Consider the following 21,274-nt stretch of genomic DNA (forward strand, 5'->3'; position numbering starts at 1 on the left):
ATAAGGAAGTCATTCGGTATACAGCAGTGCAAAATACTAGGTATTTTTTTTCTCATCTAAAGCTAAAACCTATTATCTTTTGAATTGCACTTATTGTTTCTTTTTTTTTGCAATATTAATATCAGTTATTCTGTTTTTATTTTTTTATTTTTTTTATTGCTTAAAGTATTAAAAAGGGTATTACAAATGTGTCCTTTTTTTTCCCCGCCCTTGACAATCCCCTGGCCTCCCCTACCCTCCAGTGTCTTATGTCCATTGGTTATGCTTATATGCATGCATACAAGTCCTTCGGTTGATCTCTTACCCGCCTCCCTCCTGCCTCCCAACCCTCCCCGGCCTTCCCGCTGCAGTTTGACAATCTGTTTGAGAGAGCTCTGCCTCTGTATCTATTATTGTTCAAAAGTTTATAATGGTCTCTATTATCCATGAATGAGTGAGATCATGTGGTATTTTTCCTTTATTGACTGGCCTATTTCACTTAGCATAATGCTCTCCAGTTCTATCCATGCCGTTGCAAATGGTAAGAGTTCCTTCTTTTTTACAGCAGCATAGTATTCCATCGTGTAGATGTACCACAGTTTTCTAATCCATTCATCTACTGATGGGCACTTAAGCTGTTTCCAGATCTTAGCTATGGTGAATTGTGCTGCTATGAACATATGGGTGCATATATCCTTTCTGATTGGTGTTTCTGGTTTCTTGGGATATATTCCTAGAAGTGGGATCACAGGGTCAAATGGTAGTTCCATTTTTAGTTTTTTGAGGAAACTCCATACTGTCTTCCATAGTGACTGCACCAGTCTGCATTCCCACCAGCAGTGCACAAATGTTCCTTTTTCTCCACATCCTCTCCAGCACTTGTCATTTGTTGATTTGTTGATGATAGCCAGTCTGACAGGTGTGAGATGGTACCTCATTGTTGTTTTGATTTGCATCTCTCGGATGATTAGTGACTTTGAGCATGTTTTCATATGTCTCTTGGCTTTCTGAATGTCCTCTTTTGAAAGGTGTCTATTTAGGTCCTTTGCCCATTTTTTGATTGGATTGTTTATCTTCCTTTTGTTAAGTTGTATGAATTCCCTATAAATTTTGGAGATTAGGCCCTTATCAGATATGACATTGGCAAATATGTTTTCCCATGCAGTGGGTTTTCTTGTTGTTTTGTTGATGGTTTCTTTTGCTGTGCAGAAGCTTTTTATTCTGATGTAGTCCCATTTGTTCATTTTCTCTTTAGTTTCAAGTGCCCTAGGAGCTGTATCAGTGAAGAAATTGCTTCGGCATATGTCTGAGATTTTGTTGCCTTTGGATTCTTCTAGAATTTTTGTGGTTTCCTGTCGTACATTTAAGTTCTTTATCCATTTTGAGTTTATTCTTGTGTATGGTGTAAGTTGGTGGTCTAGTTTCATTTTCTTGTATATATCTGTCCAATTTCCCCAACACCATTTATTGAAGAGACTATCTTGGCTCCATTGTATGTTCATGCCTCCTTTGTCAAATATTAATTGAGCATATTGGTTCGGGCCGATCTCTGGGGTCTCTATTCTATTCCATTGATCTATATGTCTGTTCTTGTGCCAGTACCCGGCAGTTTTGAGAACAGTGGCTTTGTAATACAGCTTGATATCTGGTATTGAGATCCCACCTACTTTGTTCTTTCTCAGGATTGCTGCAGCTATTCGGGGTCTTTTTTTATTCCAGATGAATTTTTGGACAGTTTGTTCTAGATCTGTGAAGTATGCCGTTGGTATTTTAATGGGAAGGGCGTTGAATTTATAGATTGCTTTGGGTAGTGTGGACATTTTAATGATGTTGATTCTACCAATCCATGAACACGGTATGTTCTTCCATCTGTTTATGTCTTCCTCTATCTCTTTTTTCAACATCCTGTAGTTTTCTGAGTAGAGGTCTTTTACCTCTTTAGTTAAGTTTATTCCTAGGTAGCTTAATTTTTTTGCTGTGATGGTAAATGGGATTGTTTTTATAATCTCTCTTTCTGAAAGTTCACTATTGGTGTATAGAAATGCCTCAGATTTCTTGGGGTTAATTTTGTATCCTGCTACATTGCCAAATTCATGTATTAAGTCTAGTAGTTTTTTGATGGAGTCTCTAGGGTTTTGTATGTATAATATCATGTCGTCTGCAAATAAGGACAGTTTTACTTCCTCTTTTCCAATTTGGATGCCTTTTATTTCTTCTTCTTGTCTAATTGCAATGGCTAATACTTCCAGGACTATGTTGAACAGGAGTGGTGAGAGTGGGCATCCCTGTCTTGTTCCTGTTCTTAGGGGAAATGGTGTTAGTTTTTGTACATTGAGTATGATGTTGGCTGTGGGCCTGTCATATATGGCTTTTATTATGTTGAGGTATGATCCTTCTACTCCCACCTTGCTGAGAGTTTTTATCAAAAATGGGTGTTGGATTTTGTCAAATGCTTTTTCTGCATCAATTGATATGACCATATGGTTTTTTTCTTTCAATTTGTTTATGTGATGTATCACGTTTATTGATTTGTGTATATTGTACCATCCTTGCATCCATGGGATAAATCCTACTTGGTCATGGTGTATGATCTTTCTGATGTACTGCTGGATCCAATTTGCTAAGATTTTGTTGAGGATTTTGGCATCTATGTTCATGAGGGATATTGGCCTGTAATTCTCTTTCATTGCGTTGTCTTTACCTGGTTTTGGTATTAGGGTGATGCTGGCTTCATAGAATGAGCTTGGAAGTGTTCCTTCCTCTTGAATTTTTTGTAGTAGTCTGAGGAGGATAGGTTTTAGTTCTTCCTTGGATGTTTGGTAAAACTCCCCTGTGAAGCTGTCTGATCCTGGGCTTTTGTTTGCTGGGAGCTTTTTGATGACTGCTTCAATTTCTTCCATAGTTATTGGCCTATTGAGATTTTTAGATTCTTCCTGATTGAGTTTTGGAATGTTGTATTTTTCTAGGAATTTGTCCATTTCCTCCAGGTTGTCTATTTTGTTGGAGTAGAGCTGTCCATAGTATTTTTTTAACAATCATTTGTATTTCTGTGGGGTCTGTTGTTATTTCGCCTCTATCGTTTATGATTTTGTTTATTTGGGTCCACTCTCTTTGCTTCTTGGTGAGCCTGGCTAGAGGTTCGTCAATCTTGTTTATCCTTTCAAAGAACCAGCTCTTGGTTTCATTGATTTTCTGTATTGTTTTTTTGGTCTCTATGTCATTTATTTCTGCTCTAATATTTATTATCTCCTTCCTTCTGCTCACTCTGGGGTTTTCTTGTTGCTCTCTTTCTAATTCTTTGAGTTGTAGAGTTAGATGATTTACTACCATTTTTTCTTGTTTTTTGAGATAGGCCTGTAGAGCTATAAACTTCCCTCTCAGGACTGCTTTCATTGTGTCCCATAGGTTTTGGATTGTTGTGTTTTCATTGTCATTAGTATCCAGGATGTTTTTAATTTCTTCTTTGATCTCATTGGTAACCCAATCAATATTTAAAGGCTCTGCTTGAATACCTCTAGGGTACTCACTGCCTTCCAAGGAATAAGGAAGTCATTTGGTATACAGCAGTGCAAAATACTAGGTATTTTTTTCTCATCTAAAGCTAAAACCTATTATCTTTTGAATTGCACTTATTGTTTCTTAAACCATTTAAAATAAACTGAATTTGACTTGTACCCAAGGCCTGTCCTTATTTTTTAAAAATAAGCTTTTCAGTTTAGAATAGTTTTAGTATAACAGAAAAGTTACGAAGGCCTTACGGAGAGGCCTGTCATTTTTAATACAGCTATTCTACCAATCTGTGACTCACTTATCTTCTCAGCATTAAATGTTCCCTGTGTCTTTAATCTCTTTCCACCTCCTTCACCATTTTGCTTAATTAATATGCTCCAATTTGTCAAGGTCCTTATTAAATAAAATACCCAGAACTGGATAGCTGAAAAGCTCCAGAGGTATCCTCTCACCAGGAAGCAGTAGAATGGGACCATCACCTCCCCTGATCTACACACTGCACTCCTGTTAATGTGGCCAAGCAGGCACTTACTTGTCCAGTAGCCACTTCACACTCTTGGTTCATCTTTGATTCAAAAAGATCTCAATGGAATAGAATAAATTGACATATAGAGATAAATGTAAAGATCTGCATTAGGTTAAAAAAATAAATTGTACAACAGCCTTAAAAATAATCAAGGAAGTAAAAATTTAAAAAATAATATTATACCATTTTTTAATCAACCAAATTAAGAAATATTTGGAAGTAATCATATTCTATGCTGGTGAGGGTATGGTGGGAGTGGAAATTGTTCAATCTCTCTGGAAAGGATCAGGGACTAAGAACCTTTGAAATAGGCTTTCCTTCTACCTCCAGGAATTAATTCTAAGAAATAATCAGACATATAATGCATATTTATATATAAATATATTTATCAGAACTATTTTGATGAAAAACATTCAAATGCCCAACAATAGAATAGTTAACTAATTATTTTATTTTTTTAACTAAATTATTTTAAATCCGAATTATTTTAATGTTAGGCCACCACTAAAATGCTGCTTACCAAGAGTTTGAAAAGATATCAGGACATGCTAAGAACATAATGTCAAGGGAAAGGCAGAATACAATTCACATGACAGTAGATATCTTCTCTGCAAAAAAGTGTTATGTCAAGTTACATGAAATCGCCCCTTTCTGTAGATAAAAAATGACTAAATATGGACGTTTTGTGGAGTCCAATCTCATACATGCTTAGAAAGGAGATAGTTGGGAGATGTGTTAGATGTTAATACCAGTTCGCTTTGGATGATAAGTTGGTGGATAGCGCTGTTGTTTTCAGTGGTGTTTTTCTACACCTTTCATTTTGCTACAGTGGGTCAGTCATACTTTGTAACCAGAAGAAAAGGGGTATTTGATTTAAAAAGAAAACAGGCGCAGGAATAGTATTGGGGAAACCGGCTGGCGGACAGCTATTCACATGGAAATGACCTTGAGGCCGAATGGCCAAAGCTTCAAGTGTTAGGGAAGTGTCCTGCAGAAAGAACACAGGCTTCAGAGACAAGGAACAAGGGTTCCAAACTCAGGACTCTTACCAGCTGTGTGACCCTGGGCAAATTACTTAACTTCTCTGAGCCTCAGATTCCTCATCTGCAAAATGGGAATAATATCTACCTTGTAGGCTTGTTGGAAGAACAAAAAAGGTATCAGGTAGAGTGTCTAGAGACAATGGCTGGCACTTAGAAGACAGGCAGGGCATGTTAATTTTCCCCACCTCCACCCTCCACCCCCATCATCCGCCCTTCAACATGACTCAGCAGTGTGCAATTGCTGTTCGAGATTATGTTAAGAAGTATGAGGTATGAAGTAGCTGTTGGAAAAACTCTGCCTGCTCCCAGTTACATAGTGGAGTGCTGGGGAGCAGCCGGCCACGTTGGGACATCTGGAGTATTTGGTCCAGTCTGGGCGTGTTATTTTGAGAGGCACATTAATAAACTGGAGTATTCCCAGAGAAGGCTGATCGTGTCACCTGAAGAGCACATGATTGAACTGGGTACACTACACCCAGAGGGATAAACAAACTCCGGGAGGACACTATCAGGTCGATGGACATGTAGAAGCAGAGTAAGACCTAACGTGTGAGCTCTGGTGGGAGGACGTTACCGGAAAGTAGGTTTGACTCCAAGTGACCAAAAACTTTCTGGCAGCAAGAGGTGACCTCTGGCAGGATGGCTGCCTTGTGACATTGAGCTTCCCCACTGATGTCACTGCAGTCCCAGGAGCCAGGGGCCACCTTAGAAGCACAAGGCAGAGAGCCAGAAGGGTAGTAGGTTGCATCAGATGAATGGTTCCTAGACCTTCAAACAGAGAGCAGTGAAGTGTCAAAACACTGGAGGACCCACATGAGCCCCATAGCTGAGGGTGTTGGCCTCACCCTCGGGGACGCCTGGTTTCGCAGCCCCCAGTTCAGGAGCAGTTTGGGGCAGCCTATGGCAGCATGAGGAGGCCCAGGTGACAGCGTAGTGTTCAGGCTGAGTATTCTGTACTGGCCTGTGGCTGGGGTCATTGTCCACCTCTGACCCTTAGGACACATGGGCCAGCTCTCATGCAGACCTGGACCTGCCCTGTGTCTTTAAGGTTTGACCCAGAAAGAGTCCTGTTATCAGGAGGCCTGATGCAACCTCAGTGTCTCTGCCCTTGACAGTTGCAACTGCACCACTTGCCAGAGAACACGGGTCCAGGATCCTCACTGCTGTCCATCAAGCGTCAAGTTACCTACCGCTCTGCTTTGTATTCTGACTGGGCCACCTTCCTTCTGCATCCTCTAGATTGGGGTCACCAGGCTTTTCCCATACAGGGCAAGCAGTAAATATTTTAGGCTTTGGGTGCCATAAGATCTCTTTTACAGCTAACTCAATTCTGCCCTTGTAGTGCAAATGGACGTGGCTGTGTTTCAATAAAACTTTATTTGCAAAAGCAGGTGGTGGATCCGATTTGGCCCAAGGTCTGTAGCTTGCCAACCTCTGCTGTAGGTAAGCAAACCCCATCTTATCTGTTCAAGTGACATCTTTGCCTGGTCTTTCTGCCAGTCTGAGTCCACTCTGTCAATAATCTTTGTCAATAATAGAGAGGTGTGTGCCAAGTAAGGAAGCTGAGAGAAAACCAACAAATCCAGACTTTCACCATCATTTGATTAAAAGGAAAAAGAATTTCAGCAATAATAAATGCGATGATCAGCCCTGGCTGGGTGACTCAGTTGGTTAGAGAGTTGTCCTGCACACCAAAATGATTGCAGGTTCGATTCCCGGTCATGGCACATGCCCAGGTTGGGGGTTTGATGCCCAGTCTGGACACATGCAGGAGGCAACCAATTGATGTGTCTTTCTCACATCAATGTTTCTCTCTCCCTCCCTTTCATTCTATCCAAAAATCAATAGGCAAAAAAAAAAAAAAAAAAAAAAAAAATTACCATTGGGTGAGGATTAAAAAGAAGAAGAAGAAGAAGAAAAACCCTTCCTCTTTCGCTAAATCTAATGGGGAAAAAACCACATATCATCCCGAGAGGATTTAAACTAAATAAATAAATAAGTAAGAAGGATGGTTCAAATTTCAGAATAAAAGACAAATTGTGTGCCGATTTGTGGACCAGCATTTATGGGCCATTGTGAGTCAGATGGTCTGGAACCCTTCCAATCTTAGGGGCTTTTGAATTTTTTCTTAATGTGAGCTGAAGCCAAGTGGGTCTCCTTCCCACTATTTTTGGACAATAATTGTCTGAGGTAAGTCCAATTTTGCATTAACCCCTTTCCGCCTCAGTTTCCTCACCTGCAAAATGGAGAACATGATGAACTCACACTGAACGTTTTTCAGTACTAATGTGATTGTGCACTAAGCAGCTGGCATGAGGTAGATGCTCAGCCCAACAATGAGCATTAGTGGGCGCCTTATAGGGGCCAGGCATTGTGCTGGGCGGTGGGGCCGGGAAATGACTCTTTTCAACCTGTCACTGCTGTGTTTCCATGCTTAGCCCCGGGCCTTTCCCAAATGTTTGTCGAGTATTGAATGGAGGCTTTTGAGGAGCTCATATTTTAGTGAGAGAGATGGGTGCCCATGGACATGCTGATGACTTCATAGAATATGGTAATAGCTGGAGGCTAACACGGTCAGGGAGCCCCTCCTGGGGGACAGGCAGAAGCAGCTTTCTGGGGTTGGTGCTCTGGATTGGAGTTTTAAAGGTTGTGTACGAGCCAGTCAGGAAAAGCGAGGAGGGAAGGGTTCTCTGAAATTGACAGCTACTTCAGGAGGCACCCGGAGAAGTTCAGCCCACGGCTCACAGTGTCCTCTCTCAAACCAGGACAGACTACCCTGGGGCTGGGCTCTCTCTTTTGAGAGCGAACATTGATTGAGCACTTACTATGGCCAGGCACCCAGCTCACCACTTCCATGGATTAACTCATTTAGTTCTCTGGGCAAGCCTGTGAGGTCAGAACGATTATTAACCCCATTTCCCTGATGAAGAAACTGAGGCACAGAGAAGTAAAGTTGCCCACACACCCACCAAGGTCACAGGTCAGGGCTGAGGCTCACCAGCCTGGTCTGAGCGTGTAGCCATCACATAGCTTCTCTCTTGGTTTCATGACCAAATCCCCCGACTCATGGCAGCATATGGCAGTCCACCTGTGCCAGGGCCCACAGAGCCCCAGGTGATGTGCCGGACAAAAGTGGGTGGGAGCTGCACCCCCAGGTCACTGTCCTTGGCTGGGTGCTGGGACTTCTCCCCCTGTAGGGCCCTTCCAGAGAGGTTGACAGGCTTACCCGCTTCTCGTCGGTCTCCTTGAACGAGTCATTCACGTTGACCCCACAGGCCAGGTCAGGCCTGGGGAAGATTTCTGACCAGCCGCCCGGTGTACAGTTTCGAAACATGGAACCTGTGGATGCCAAGCATGCTATGCGTGAGCCGTGGGGACCAGGGACAGAGGCTGGGCCTCCTGGGTGCCCTCAGCAATGCCTGAGGGGCAGCCCGGAGCTTCCTCTGCCAGTCTGTCCCCAGCTGCCTTGCTCTGAACCAGAGTCCACTCCAGTTGGCTCAATTGATCCTTGAAGAATACATAGGTCTGTACGTCAGGAAAAGTGGAGGGAGAGCTAGTAGGCAGCTGGGCCTAGAAGGGGCAAAGACCTGGTGTGTGTGTGTGTGTATGTGTGTGTGTGTATGTGTGTGTGTGTGTGTGTGTGTGTGTGTGAGAGAGAGAGAGAGAGACCTGCTGATCCCTGACACTCGATCTATAAACTAGCAAACATCCCTCCCAGCCTCCAGTCACCGCTTGTCTTCCTCCCACCGCCTCACCCACTGTGCCAGGTACACTGTGCCAGGCACCAGGGTGCACGAGGAGGGACTGGCCAGGGCGCAGCACTCAGTGGCCCCAACAACAACTCAACCAGAGCCAGGCCCCAGGTGTCCCGGCCACGGCAGCCTTCAGGGTCCCTGCTCCGGGGCCAGCCCACTCCATGACTCTCTAAGACCCCTGTTCATTCCCACCTGCCCCCTCACCCTTCCCTCCGCAGGCTCCAAACTCAGCTCCAAGGTTCCTCAATGCTCACGGAGGGTCTTCCTCTGCCTGCATTCCCCCCGCTGCTGGCTGACCTGCACCACTGGCATCTGGAGCTCCCTGCCCAGCTCCAGCACAGGCTGTACCCCATGTCCTCACATGGGGTGCAGTGGCTCCCCTGCCTCCCCTAGCAGGTGATTTCTGAGCGCTCCCTGCGCCCGCCCAGCGTCCCTGCTCTCCAAACATTGGCTGCCTGGCTGGAGAAGCAGACGAGGGGTGAAGAGCCTGCTCTGAGCTCTCCATAGGGGAGAGGGGAGACCTTGCCCACCAAGAGCCTGTAGAGCAGGAGCTGGAGCACTGGGGGAGGGGAGCTGCCAGCCAAGGGGGGGCCTTGGAGAGCCACCAGGAGCTTCCCTCCTTGGGACAACAGGCTCAGCTGCATCGCCACTCTGGCTGCCAAGAAGGGCTGAGTTCGGTCCCCGGGTCTGGCTGGTTGGGTGCTGCAAGGGTGCAGGGAGCTGATCACAGCCCTGACACTGCTTTTGCTCTCATCTGTACCCTGTTTGGGGGCCCCTGAAGCCCCCTGTTGGGCTGGCATGCTCCTTCTGACAAGCTCCAGGGTCGGCTCACTGGCTCTCAGAGTTTAGGCTCAGGCTGATTCCACTGAGCTGGAGAAATACGAGTGTACTAACTAGTATTTCCAGGACCAGCCAATGCGAACGTGTGGATGCTGATCTAATCGTCAGAGGGCCCAGTGAGGCAGGCGCTGCTGGCCATTTTACAGATGAGAAAACCAAGGCTCAGAATGGGGTAACAGTGCCCAGCTAGGACATGTCCCATCACTGTACTGCCTTCCGGCCTGGCCCCCTCCCTGCAGACCCAGGGGCAGCTTCCAGCAGCAGGAGACCATGGCTTGGGGCGCCGGCATGCCAGCCTGTGAAGGCTCATGAAGCCTGGAGTGCAGTTTTAGAACCAGCCAGATCCAAGTTTGAAACCCAGCATTGCCTCTTGGTCGCCATGTGACCTTCAGTGCATCACCTTTCTGTGCCACAGGGAATAACCACTCACTGCAGAGCTGAGCGGGAGACACGATGGCACACAGAGATGGCCCAGGCTGGTGCCACCACAGACGGGCACCGCAGTGTCACTCCCTGCTACCTTGTGTCTTTCTAAAGTAGACCAAGAGTGGCAGGGCTTGGAACCCTGGCACCTGGGAGAAGGTGGAGTTAGGCCAGGGAGCTAGGTTGTCAGACAGGAAAGCACCACAGCGGTGGGGCTGCCCCTTGGGGCCCTCTCCTCACTGACACAGCTGCATGTGATGCAGGCCAGGTGCCCAGAGTGGCGAGCAGGCAGTGCCCTCTGCTGAGTGGGCCCTCGGCAGAACTGCAGGGAGACAAGGTTGGCCTCCCCCGGAGTCCCTTCAACCCCACCCACTTCCCCTGCGTTTAATGCCTCACAGGTAAGGGTCCTTACCAGGTTCACCTCAAGGAGCCCTGAAAGCACGGTCAGTGTTTGTGTGCACACGCATGGTGTGGTCCCAGGACCCTCCTCAGGTTAGGAACCTCTGCTGCTTTAAGGCTGCAACCCCCACTAGACAGAGGGTCAAGAGGGCCAACCTGCCCCCCCCCCCCCCCGGGGAGTGGGTTTTTAAGGAACTTTGGGAGACCAGTGCCCTTTTAAGACTCAAAGGGATGCATCCTAGAGGAACATTCTAGGGCTGCCACACACAGAGAAATATCTAGGCAGAATCCAGCCGCAGTTTCTCCAGTCACATAGACACCCATCCTGTCTGAGCCCATGCAATGGGTGCCCTGATATAGAATTAAGTTACTATTAGTTTCTTCTTACTAAAGGAGGGCTCACCCTAGTTGGGTTGGCTCCGTGGATAGAGCCTCGGCCTGAGGCCTGAAGGGTCCCGGGTTCGATTCCGCTCAAGGTCACATGCCTGGATTTCGGGCTGATCCCCAGTAGGGGGTGTGCAGGAGGCAGCCGATCAATGATTCTCTCTCATCATTAATGTTTCTATCTCTCTCTCCCTCTCTCTTCCTCTCTGAAAATAAAAATATACTTTAAAAAACAAATAAACAAACAAACAAATAAATGAATGAATGAGGGTTCCAGAACACCGGCTTGTCCTCACTGGGCACTCCTTCCTGGGTCAGGGTGGGGAGCCCTGGAAACCTGTGGGAGATCAGTGAGGGAAGCCTTCTCACCTGAGAGGAGACACAGGGGCTGGGACCTAATGGGACCCCATGGATCTGTGGGGAGGGAAGGTAGTGGTGGGAGGTGGGAGGCTGGACTGGGCCTGATCTTACTCCGGGACTGGCCCATGCCTTGGCTTGGGGCTGGGTATGAGCACAAAGTCCCCCCAGGTGAGACATCCCACCCCACCCCATGGGGGCCTATGCTTAGCACTCAGCAGGCAGAGCCTCAGTGTGGCCAGCGGGTCCGTCCTGTAGCCCTACAGCGACACCAGGTGGCAGCAAGAAGAAACTGCAGCAGAGGTTGGCATAGGAACCCTGCTTCCTTCCCTCAGCAAGCAGACCTGGAACTGCACCCCATGGGTGATCCCCGGTGGGTCTTGAGCAATTAAGGATGAGGAGCCTTAAGAAGGAGACAGTTGGACTCTAGTTACGAGGCAGGCAGGGGTTCAAGCAGTTGTTTGGGGAGGGACGTGGCCATGAGCCCCGCTCTGCCTGGCGCCTCTACAGAAGGGCCGGTGGGAGGGTGGGGGAGGCAGAGGCACAGTGGCTCTGAGAGGGCTGTGACGGGAGGGCTCAGAAAAGAGGAGAGCTTCCTCTAACAGGAGAACGCGGCCAGCCAGAGAGGAGCACTGGACAGGGAGTCCTCTGAGACCAGCATCTGGTCCTGGCCTTTGACCTGACCAACAAGTTACTCAAGGTCGTGCCTGGATTAACCTTCTCTGTACCCCAGAGACAGACAAGGAGGGGGTGATGCAGGAAATAAAGGCTGTAGATGAGTTTGCTGCTGTGTGTGTGCCTGTGGCGGGACTTCGGGGTAGAAAGGAAGGACAAGAAGGGATATGAGGGGAAAAGAAGAGACGAAGGGAATATTTAGAAGTTATTTCCAAGCACAGCCTCACAGGGCTGGTGTTATTTGTTCTCCCCATTTTACAGGTGAGAACACGGAAGCTCAGGGACCATTTGAGGAACTCGGGCCCAGAGGCAGAGGCCGGTGCCCAATAGGGCCCCATTTCCCACATCCCTTGCAACGAGGAGTCGCCGCATGACTGAGCTCTGGCAGAAGCAACATGGGCAGAAGTGGTATCCCCATCAGGCCTGGTACCAAAATCTCCCCAGCCAGCTGCAAGCTGCGTGCCAGCACCCAGCAGGAAGGTGCCCGGATGCCAGACCCCGGCAGAGGGAGCCTCCTGCCCCTGGAATCACCTGCTGGGGACTCGGCAGACGGCACTGGAGGAGGCTGCAAGATCCGGGTTGTCTGTCTCAGCAGCTAGCATTACCCACACAGTAAACGGAGGGGTGGGGTTCAAGCTGGACTCCCTGGCCCCCTCCACTTTCTGTATCAGGGGCGTCAAGTGAGGCTGAGAGGAACAGTGACTACAGCAGCCTGTTCCCCAAATCTGTGTGTGCGCACGTGCGTGTGCACTAGAGCATCACGGTGTGCAGCATGTACACTCCTGCCTGAGTGCAGTCTCAGTGTGTGCGCATGTGCGTGTGCGTGTGCACTAGAGAACCATGGTGTGCAGCACGCACACTCCTGCCCCGCATGTAGCCTTGGCACGTGCCTTTCATAGTGTCCTGACTGTGGAAGGCTGGTGGGTTTTAGTGTTAAATCATCGTTTTGAGCTCATTCTTGTTAAGGGCCACCTCTGGCAGCTTTTCCTGCCCCTCAAGGATGAAGGGAAGGGTGGCAGGGCCAGGCCTGGCTTTAGGCTTTAAGTGAGCCCACTGAGCAAACGGGCCAAAGGCCTCCACCCAGGTGAGCCCCACTGGGGCCCCGGCCTACCTTGACCACAGCCTCAAACAGAGCTCCAGTTGTGAAGTCGGAGAAATCTGGGTTTGAGTCCTGGTTTCCCCATCTCCTAGCTGTGAACCTTTGGCAAACTGCTAAACCCCTCTGTCTGCTATTATCACTCTTGATGGGCCAAGTGCAGGGGCGGGGGGGCGGGAGACAGGGGCAAGGCCTGTGATGCGCAGGGGGTTGTGATGACTAAATGCTGGCACATATGGCGCTGTGGCCAGCGTTAGTCCCTGAGCATCCGTCTGAGCAGCTCCTAGACTCCCTGCCTGAGAATAAGAAAGTCCTTGCAAACGTAGCTTTCCTCAGGCAAGAGACCCCAGGAGGCCAGCTGATCAGCAGGGCCTGGCAGAAGGGGCACAGGAAGCAAGTGTCCTGGAAGTCCAGGCTGTGCCCGGCTGGGACCCAGGCATGGTGCTGGAGCAAGAGTCCTGGTTCCTGAGCAGGAACATAGGAGGAAGGAGTGGAGCCAGCCTACACTCCTGCAGCATGTCCCCAGTCCATTGCCTCCTGCCCCTTGCTTGGGACCCTAAGGATCAACTCCCCTCCCCGCCCCAAGAAAGGTTTCCAATCCCTAGCAAGAACCCACCCCCATTATTCCACTCATGATTTGTCCCCAAAGAAGTTTCCTTGGCCTCATGGGTCCGGGCTGAGGCCCCGCTCAGAGGCCACCCACAGCCTCTCCGCTGGCCCTTGGGCTGATGGTTACCGTTTCTGCCCGTGAACATCCAGAGGAATCGCGGACACTCCACTTCCACCGTCTGTCCGGGCTCAGAGGAGGGCCAGCAGCTCATGTTCTCCCACAGCCGCGGGCAGCCTGCCGAGAAGAGCAGCAGCATCAGACAGGGATGGAGCGTGGGCCAAGGGCTACCCCGCTGCCCTGCCGTCATCCCCGACACCCTGGCTGCCGGGAGCTCCCATTAGGGACTGCCTTTCTTGAGTGCCTTTTCATCGGGGTCCTGGACTCTGCCATAGAAACGCTCAGTATTGATGACAGGGAGGGAGGTAGGAGGGAGGGAGGCTCATTATGCAGGTCTGGCTTTCTCTAGAGCAGAAACATCTCCAGCCCTCGGCTCTCATTAAATGTCAATGGCAGTGAGCCTCCATCCTGGCCACCAGTATAACCCTACGGGGAGCTTTAAAAATACGCATAACTGGGCCCTACACCAGCCATCCTGATTTAATTGGTCTGGGGTGGTCCCAGGCATGATGTGTGGTCAAGCTTTCCAGGCCATTGCAAAGAGATGGCGAGGTTGAGAATCCGTACCCCAGGGTTCTCAAATTCCAGCTCGCATCGGAATCATCCAGAAGGCTTGTTGCAGCACAGCTAGCTGAGCCCCACCCCAGAGTCTTGGGGGACCTGGGAATTTGCCTTTCGAACAAGTGCCCAGGTGAGGCTGCTGCTGCTGGCCGGGGACACACCGAGAGCCACTGCGCAGCCTTTGGGAGCTGCAGCGGTGCGGCCACTGCCTCTGTCGTGGAGATGTTGCTGAAAGATTTCCCTCTCACCGGGTTTCCTTTACGAGGGCCCTCCTGGAAGATGGACCTGGTCCCAAGGCAAGGAGACGCTGAGCGTATGGTGAACAGCTACGACACAGCTGTCCTCAGAGACACTGTTTCCTCTGTGACTTGGCTGCCAGGAAGCTCAGAGCCACGTTTGTGGCCCAAATCTGGTAGATGAAGGACTGTGAAAGGAGTCAGAAGATTGCTGGTGTCTTCAATGCAAAATAAGGCACTTCTAAGCCAGCCTTCCGGGTGATGTGATGCTACGGTCTCCCAACTTCTCTTGTCTTCGGGGACTTTTGTTGTCCTTGAGCTACCATGCCACTCTAAGGTGTCGATACCCGATAGCAAAGCAAATGGTCCTTGTCCACAGGCACGCAATGAGTTTTGTCCAGTCGGGGTTCAACTGGGCAAAATTGTGTTCAGCCAGTTCTGCATCTGTTTGTAAATTCATTTCACCATTCAGCCTTCTGTGTCAGGTGCTTTGGATTTTCCTACAAGCCAGTGGCAACATCGTACTGGTTCTCTCATCAATTAAGTACAATGTTTGGCAGGTGTTCACTTTAGATTTGTGAGTTATGACTGTACTCTCTTTTAAAAGTTATCATTCAACATCACCAGCCACCGATTCTCTCAGCGTTGGCCACGGGGAAAGAAACGCAGGGAAAGGGCTCCTGGTGCCAGGCTTCTGGGGCCCAGTCGGTCCCTGAGACCTCAGCATGGGGGCGTTTGGAGGGGCTGGGAATGGGGCTGAGGTGACTTCATGAGAAGAGTCAGCCCACATCCAGTTTGGGGAACAGAGTGCAGGCCTCCCCACCAGAGCACAGGACCCCCAGGGAGAGCCCGGTTTCTGGAGTCCCACAGGCCTGGCTTCCACCCTGCCTCACCACCCAGGAGCTCCCCCAGCCCATTTGTCTTCCTTGGGGCGAGGGGTGGGGGGGGCGTGCCTTCTTCCCAGGTTGTCGAGAAGAGATCAACCCCACACAGCGGGTCAGATGAAAGGCAGCTGCCACCGCCTCCTCCCCAGGCTCCTTCCAGTCTCATTCTGGTACCAGAGGCACCCGGCTGGCTCTGACCTGCAGGGCAATTTCAGCTGCAGGGACTGGGAGGTGGGTGTGGCCTGTAGCCAGAGGGCAAACCCCAGCTTTTGTGAAGAGTCAGCGTCTCTTCTCAGGCATGAATACAACCAAGCCCAAAGCATCAATGTCCTTCCAGATATGTGTGAAGGTCCCCAGAGGCCAGGCCCACGCAGAGGTGCTGATCCTCCAGGATCAACCGAGTCTAACTGCAGATCTCTAGGCCGCCCCCAGGAGAGGCTAGCGGCATTCTGGGACCCGGGAAAGGGTTGCAGCAGCTCCCCAGAGATCTGCTGCCTGTGCTCAGGCGGCCTCCCTTGGACAATCTCCCCTCCCCTCCGCGGAGCCCTATTTCTGAGCTCAGATCCACCAGCAAACTGAGATAGTGAGACAGGCAGCCTCCCCAGGACCAGGGAGGTCCTGCCCAGGGCAGCTCCACCTGGTGCCTGGGTGCAGGCGGCTCCCTGCACGGGGCGGAGGGCCCGTGAGAGCCGAGCCTGTGCGAGGCCCCACTGCTGCAGGCCTGCACCTGCAACGGGCCGGGCACAGCGTAGGCACTGAACACACTTGACTTTAAACTCCATGTTCAGGCCCTGGCCTCCATCCTCTGCCTGCCAGCTCTGCTTGGGTTACACCTGGGAGCTCATTCAATCCACAGCAGCGCAGCCAGGGGTTCCTGGAGTCACCGAGCCAGGAAATGGAGGCCAGGACTGGCTAGCCACCCTGCTTGGTGCCACGGCACAGGCTCTGCCCACGTGCCCTGTCTCCAGGTGGCACCAATGCCAGCTTCCTAGAGCCCTCCCCACAGGAGCCAGGCTGGGGATGCTGGGAGGGGACTGGAGGGTTGGGAAGGTGAGGCAGTAGGACCAGCCCCCAGAGGGAGGCGGGGGAGAGGAGGGAGCGGGAAGGAGGCCAGGCCTAGATCAGGATGCGGAGCCGAGGGCTCTGGAGGTAAAGCAGCCCCAGGATGATAGCACAGGTTGTGGTCCCGGGAGGGAGGTGTGGAAAGGGAGGGAGAGGCTGTGGACAGAGGCAGGTTTGGGTGTGGCTCCCACAGGACTGTCAACGCATCTATGGGACCCAAGAACCATGTGTCTGTCCTTGAGGAATGTGGGGGATGAGAGCCCCTCAGATATTCCTGGACCTTCACCCCGCTCTCACAGGGAGCCCAGTTGAGGAGGGCAGAGCCCCTCTCCCTCTGGAACTGCCCCAGAACCCCCCACTGGCCCAGCTACTGGCTGCCTCGACTCCAGCTGTGGATACCACTCGCCAGGCCTGTCAGGGGCCCTGGAGCTCGCAGGCCCGGGGCTCTGGCCTCCCCAGATTCCCCTGGGACCGTGACATGGTCCTGGGAGGGCTCTTCCCGGATGACGAGTGAAGCCTGGAGGCGGAGCTGGGCCCTCACCCCGGCTCCTGCAGAGACGGGGCGGGGGGGTGGGGGGAGACGGGGGGGGGGGGGGGGTGCAGTGCCTCAGCCCGGGCACAGCCTCCCTGCCAGCTCTGCAGCATCGCCTGGATCAGAAGCAGGGGCGCCCTTCCCGGCTGTAAAGAATGCAGGAGCCTCTTCCCTCACTTTGGGAGGAATGGATCCAGGGCTGGGCTGACCAGGTCAGCAGGACACTGGCCCACGGCTCCAGTCCACGAGGCTGGACTACCCATGTCCGGCTGGCCAGACAGATGCGGAGGGTGCCAGGGCCTCTGGCAGGCTTCCTGACTCGGGTCATGCCAGGCTGGGCCCGCAGGGACAGTGGCCTGGTACTGGCAAAAGGCAGGGTAGAAATGGTGGTGTGAGAGGTGAGGAAGAAAGGGGAGCAGACTCCCCTGTGGGGTCCCTGGCCAGTGGTTTACTGCCACGCCCCCCCACAGCAGCCCTGGAGAGAGAAAAAGGGGGGAAGGGGCCATCCGGCCTGTTCTGGACACGATCAGACACTGTGGAGCCTGTAGGGGTCAGGCAGGGTCACTGCCCCACAGCAGAGAGGACACAACCAGGCTCCAGGGGTAAAGTGACATGTGCAGGTGACAGAGCTTATAATGGTGCAACTTGGACCCCACCTGCTGGGCTAGCAGACCTGGATGCTAACTCCACACACATCGCTCGTGTCCTGAGTACACGACATGCCACACTCGCTCCCAGCCTCGGCTTCCCCGTCTGGTCACGGACGGTGTGGGGACAGACCCAGTGCCCAGCGTCAGGGACACCTCCTGCGTGGCGAGCACTGTTAGCTGGGACATGGTAGAACACTTTACTTTTAATAGTGACACATTCTTAAAGAGAATTTTAAATGTGTATCCAAAAGTTATAGAACTAGCATATCACATTTGTGGTTTTATAGCTACTATTGTTTATGATGAGGTTAAGTTAGTAAAAAGTCATTTGGAGAAAAGGGAGCCCTCATGTACTGTTGGTGGGAATGTGAGCTGGTGTAGCCACAGCGGCAAGCAGTATGGAGGCTCCTCAAAAAATTAATTGTGGAACTATCATACGATCCAACAATTCCACTTCCGTGTATTCATCCAAAGGAAAGAAGTAAGTATCTTAAAGAGATAGCTGTAGCCCCTCCATTCCCTGCAGCGTGTTCACAATGTCCAAGATGGGAAAACAACCTCACTGTTCATGGAAGGATGAAAGGATAGAGAAAATTACAGTAAATACTACTCAGCCTTAAAAAGGAAGAAAATCCAGGCACTTGTGATAGCATGGATGAACCTGGAGGACATTAGGCTAAATGAAATAGGCCCGACACAGAAAGACAAATACCACGTGACCTCACTCATCTGTGGAGCCCGAAGACGGCAGACTCACAGACCAGAGAGTAGAAGGGTGGTCCGGGGCTGGGTGGGAGAAATGGGGAGAGCTGGGGCAAAGGCCGGGCTGCAGTTACTAGGATGAGTCAGTCTAAGATCTCATGTGCAGCACGATGGGGGGAAAGTCAATTGTTTTAAAGGGAAAATTACTAAGGAAATCCCAGCACAGGTGGTGCGGCTGCAGCTGGGAGGGGGGTGGGGATGGGGTTGGTGGGGGAGCTCTGTGCACCTCCGGCTGCTTGCAGGGACCGCCTTAGCTCCGGGGTGTGAGGGAGGGTCTCAGGCCCCATCCCCACCAGCTCCTGCTCTGGGCTTAGGAGGGTGGAGGGCGTCCTGTCCTTGTCTCCCCAGAGCTCTGGAAGGAAGGGACAATGCGAAGGATTCAGGCCACTGTGGGGGCCTGGTAGTTTTAGGGACATAGTGGCAGAGCCGGACGCCCGAGTTGTGGGGGAGGGCAATCTGATGGGAGAGCTTTGTAAACGGGGCCACTGCTACTGAGCCACTAGGAGGGCTCACTTCCTCTGGGAGGCAGGGCTGAAACAGACAGAAATCAGCTGCTGTGAGAGTGGAGGGCCCAGGGCAGGTGAGGGCACGCCTCCCTCCCCTCACCATTTCTAATGGTCACCTGTCGTCATGCCTGCCTGGCCGGAGGGGATGGGATGAACGGCTGGGGAAGTCTAAGTGGGGACACAAGGAAAGACAGCATCGGACCACAAATGCCATCTGCGAGAGCAGCGGTGCCTGCCGAGGGCCCGGCCCGAGTGGACAGCATGGGATACTGGCCTGAGGCAGGTGGTGTGGTGGAGCTAGGGTGAGCTTTAGACCCCAATCCACCTAGGCCTTGCCCCTTACCCCTTTCAGCCTCAGTTTCCTCGTCTATAAAATGGGCATAGTAATACCCCAGGATTTTAGTGAGAATTAAGTGATTTGTGTGTGCAGTGCAATATTTTTCAATATATTAACCTTTGTTCCTTTTTTGTCTCCTGGTATTTCTTCCCCTTTCTTTCTCTCTTCCTCCTCAGATTACTGGTTCATGGGCTCTGCAGGGCGGCAGGAAAACCTACAGTCTTCCTGACTGCAACCCCAAAGGGCCGGGAGCAGGGATGAGAGGAATGCTGGTGTAATCCAAATGCTTGGGAGGAAACAAAAGGAGCAAGACTTTCCTCAGACTGGGGAGACAGGGAACAGAAGTGATGAGCAGGACATAGAAGGTTCCAGAAAGAGGCTGAGCGCCCTGGTGCCTGCCCACCTACAGGAGTAGTTGAGAGGCGAGATGGCTGTGAGTCACGTCCTGATGAGCGGCACAGGGGCAGCTGCAGAGCCCACGCCTCCCAAGAAGCCCAGGTGGGGCTGGGCCTGGGGCAGGCTCTGTCAGCCACCACTCTGGGCTCCTCAGACATGTGCCACGTGGATCTCGGTGGGGAAGGTTCCTGCCATCCCAGGAGAATGAGGCCAGAATTAAAGTTATAGAAAACAGAGAACGTTATATTTTTTCCCACTGGAGTTTATGGACAAGGACTGTTTCCTTCATACGTGTGAAGCCCCTGGCACTGGGCCAGGCCCAGAGAACACTGGGTCCCTCTGTCCTGCCACCGTCCTGAGAAAAAGAGGTGGCCCCAGAGGCAGGGCTGACTGTGGGCAGGGGCTGGGACAGGGCAAAGGCCAGTGCCAGTCTCTCGATGCCCCCAGCCGGGTGCCCCGAGTGCACTGCAAGTCTGCCCTGCGTTCGCCACGGCGGGCTCCGTCTGCAGTCCTTGGTTTATTTATAAACAAGCTCGGATGGCCTGACCATCATCTGGACTATTTCAGGAGCAATGTGTCAGGCTGCAGTGACGCAGCAGGTGGGGCCAGGATCTGCCCCTGTCAGTGTTAACGCTATCCCCTGCCTAGAGCTGCCATATCCACCTTCTAGCACCTTCAGGACCCCCTCACCCCCACACACCCTTTCTCTCAGGAGGGGCTCCTGCTCCTGCTCCTGCTCCTGCGCAGCCCTGGTTTCTCACTTCTTGTCTTCCCTCGCCCTTCGCAGCCAGCAGCCCATCCCTACACATCCAAGAAGCAGCCTGGGGGGTTCCTGGGCCTGGCTGATGGCCGTCTGTGGCAGTCAGGTCAGGGGGTAGTGCCCTCCTTGGGTTGGCTGGAGCGCTGGCGTGGGAAGGCATTTTGAAAGCACAGCACAGGAGGAAAGCCCGGGATGGGGGGCGGGGAGGCGGGTGCTTCTCTTTCAACCAAGAAGCACAGACAGTCCGGTTCGTGGAATGAACTGCCTTGGAAGTAGTGCCTTTCCCACCACTGAAAGTATTCAAGCAGAAAGGGTCACGGAATGAGGAGGCTGGGAAATGCTGGCGGCGGTGAATGGAGGCTGCACTAAATGAGATAAAGGACCTTCAACCGGAGGCTGAGGCTGGTTCTGGGGCCGCCCGCGAATCTCCTTCCAGGAGGCCAGCTCCAGGCGAGGCAGGCGAGATCTGAACACGTATGCTGAGCCCTTCCCGCCCAGGAACTGCACACACTGTTCCCGGCCCCATACCTCCTCCTCTGGCCCGAGAACTCGTCCTCACCGGACCTAAGCTCTTAGCCTCATGTACCTGTCACACCAATGAAAGATTAATTGGTATCGACAGTCCCTTCTTTTTCTGAAGCAAATCCCTTCTTGGGAGGGTAAGGCCGTCTCAGTCTGGATTGTAAACTAGAAAATCCTCAGGATTCAGAGTCAAAAGATTTGGGCTGAGAGGCCTGTTTCAGCTCTGAGTGCTCCCGGGCCTCTCAGAGCCTCCATTTCCTCATCTGTGAAATGGGGATAGTGGTACTGACTGCACAGCTTGGTCTAAGAAGTAAACAAGAAAATGTCTAAAATGTTATACAAACAGAAGTCA

General features: G+C 51.4%; 1 protein-coding gene across 3 annotated transcripts in view; it reads right to left on the reverse strand.

The window, feature by feature from the left end:
- SCTR (secretin receptor) overlaps positions 1-21,274 on the reverse strand; it is an 80,608-nt gene that overhangs the window by 25,094 nt on the left and 34,240 nt on the right. For 2 of the 3 annotated variants that reach the window (XM_070423482.1, XM_070423485.1), the window contains exons 3-4: positions 13,724-13,831; positions 8,285-8,397 (exon numbers count right to left, since the gene is read on the reverse strand). In XM_070423482.1, coding sequence (XP_070279583.1) covers positions 8,285-8,397; positions 13,724-13,831 — 221 coding nt within the window. The remainder of the gene's footprint in view (positions 1-8,284; positions 8,398-13,723; positions 13,832-21,274) is intronic. The other variant, XM_070423484.1, reaches the window with a different exon arrangement.

The sequence above is a fragment of the Myotis yumanensis genome, unplaced genomic scaffold (genome assembly GCF_028538775.1).
Source record: "Myotis yumanensis isolate MYYU_CA2020_CCGP unplaced genomic scaffold, mMyoYum1.0.hap1 SCAF_8, whole genome shotgun sequence".
Taxonomy (NCBI): Eukaryota; Metazoa; Chordata; class Mammalia; order Chiroptera; family Vespertilionidae; genus Myotis; species Myotis yumanensis.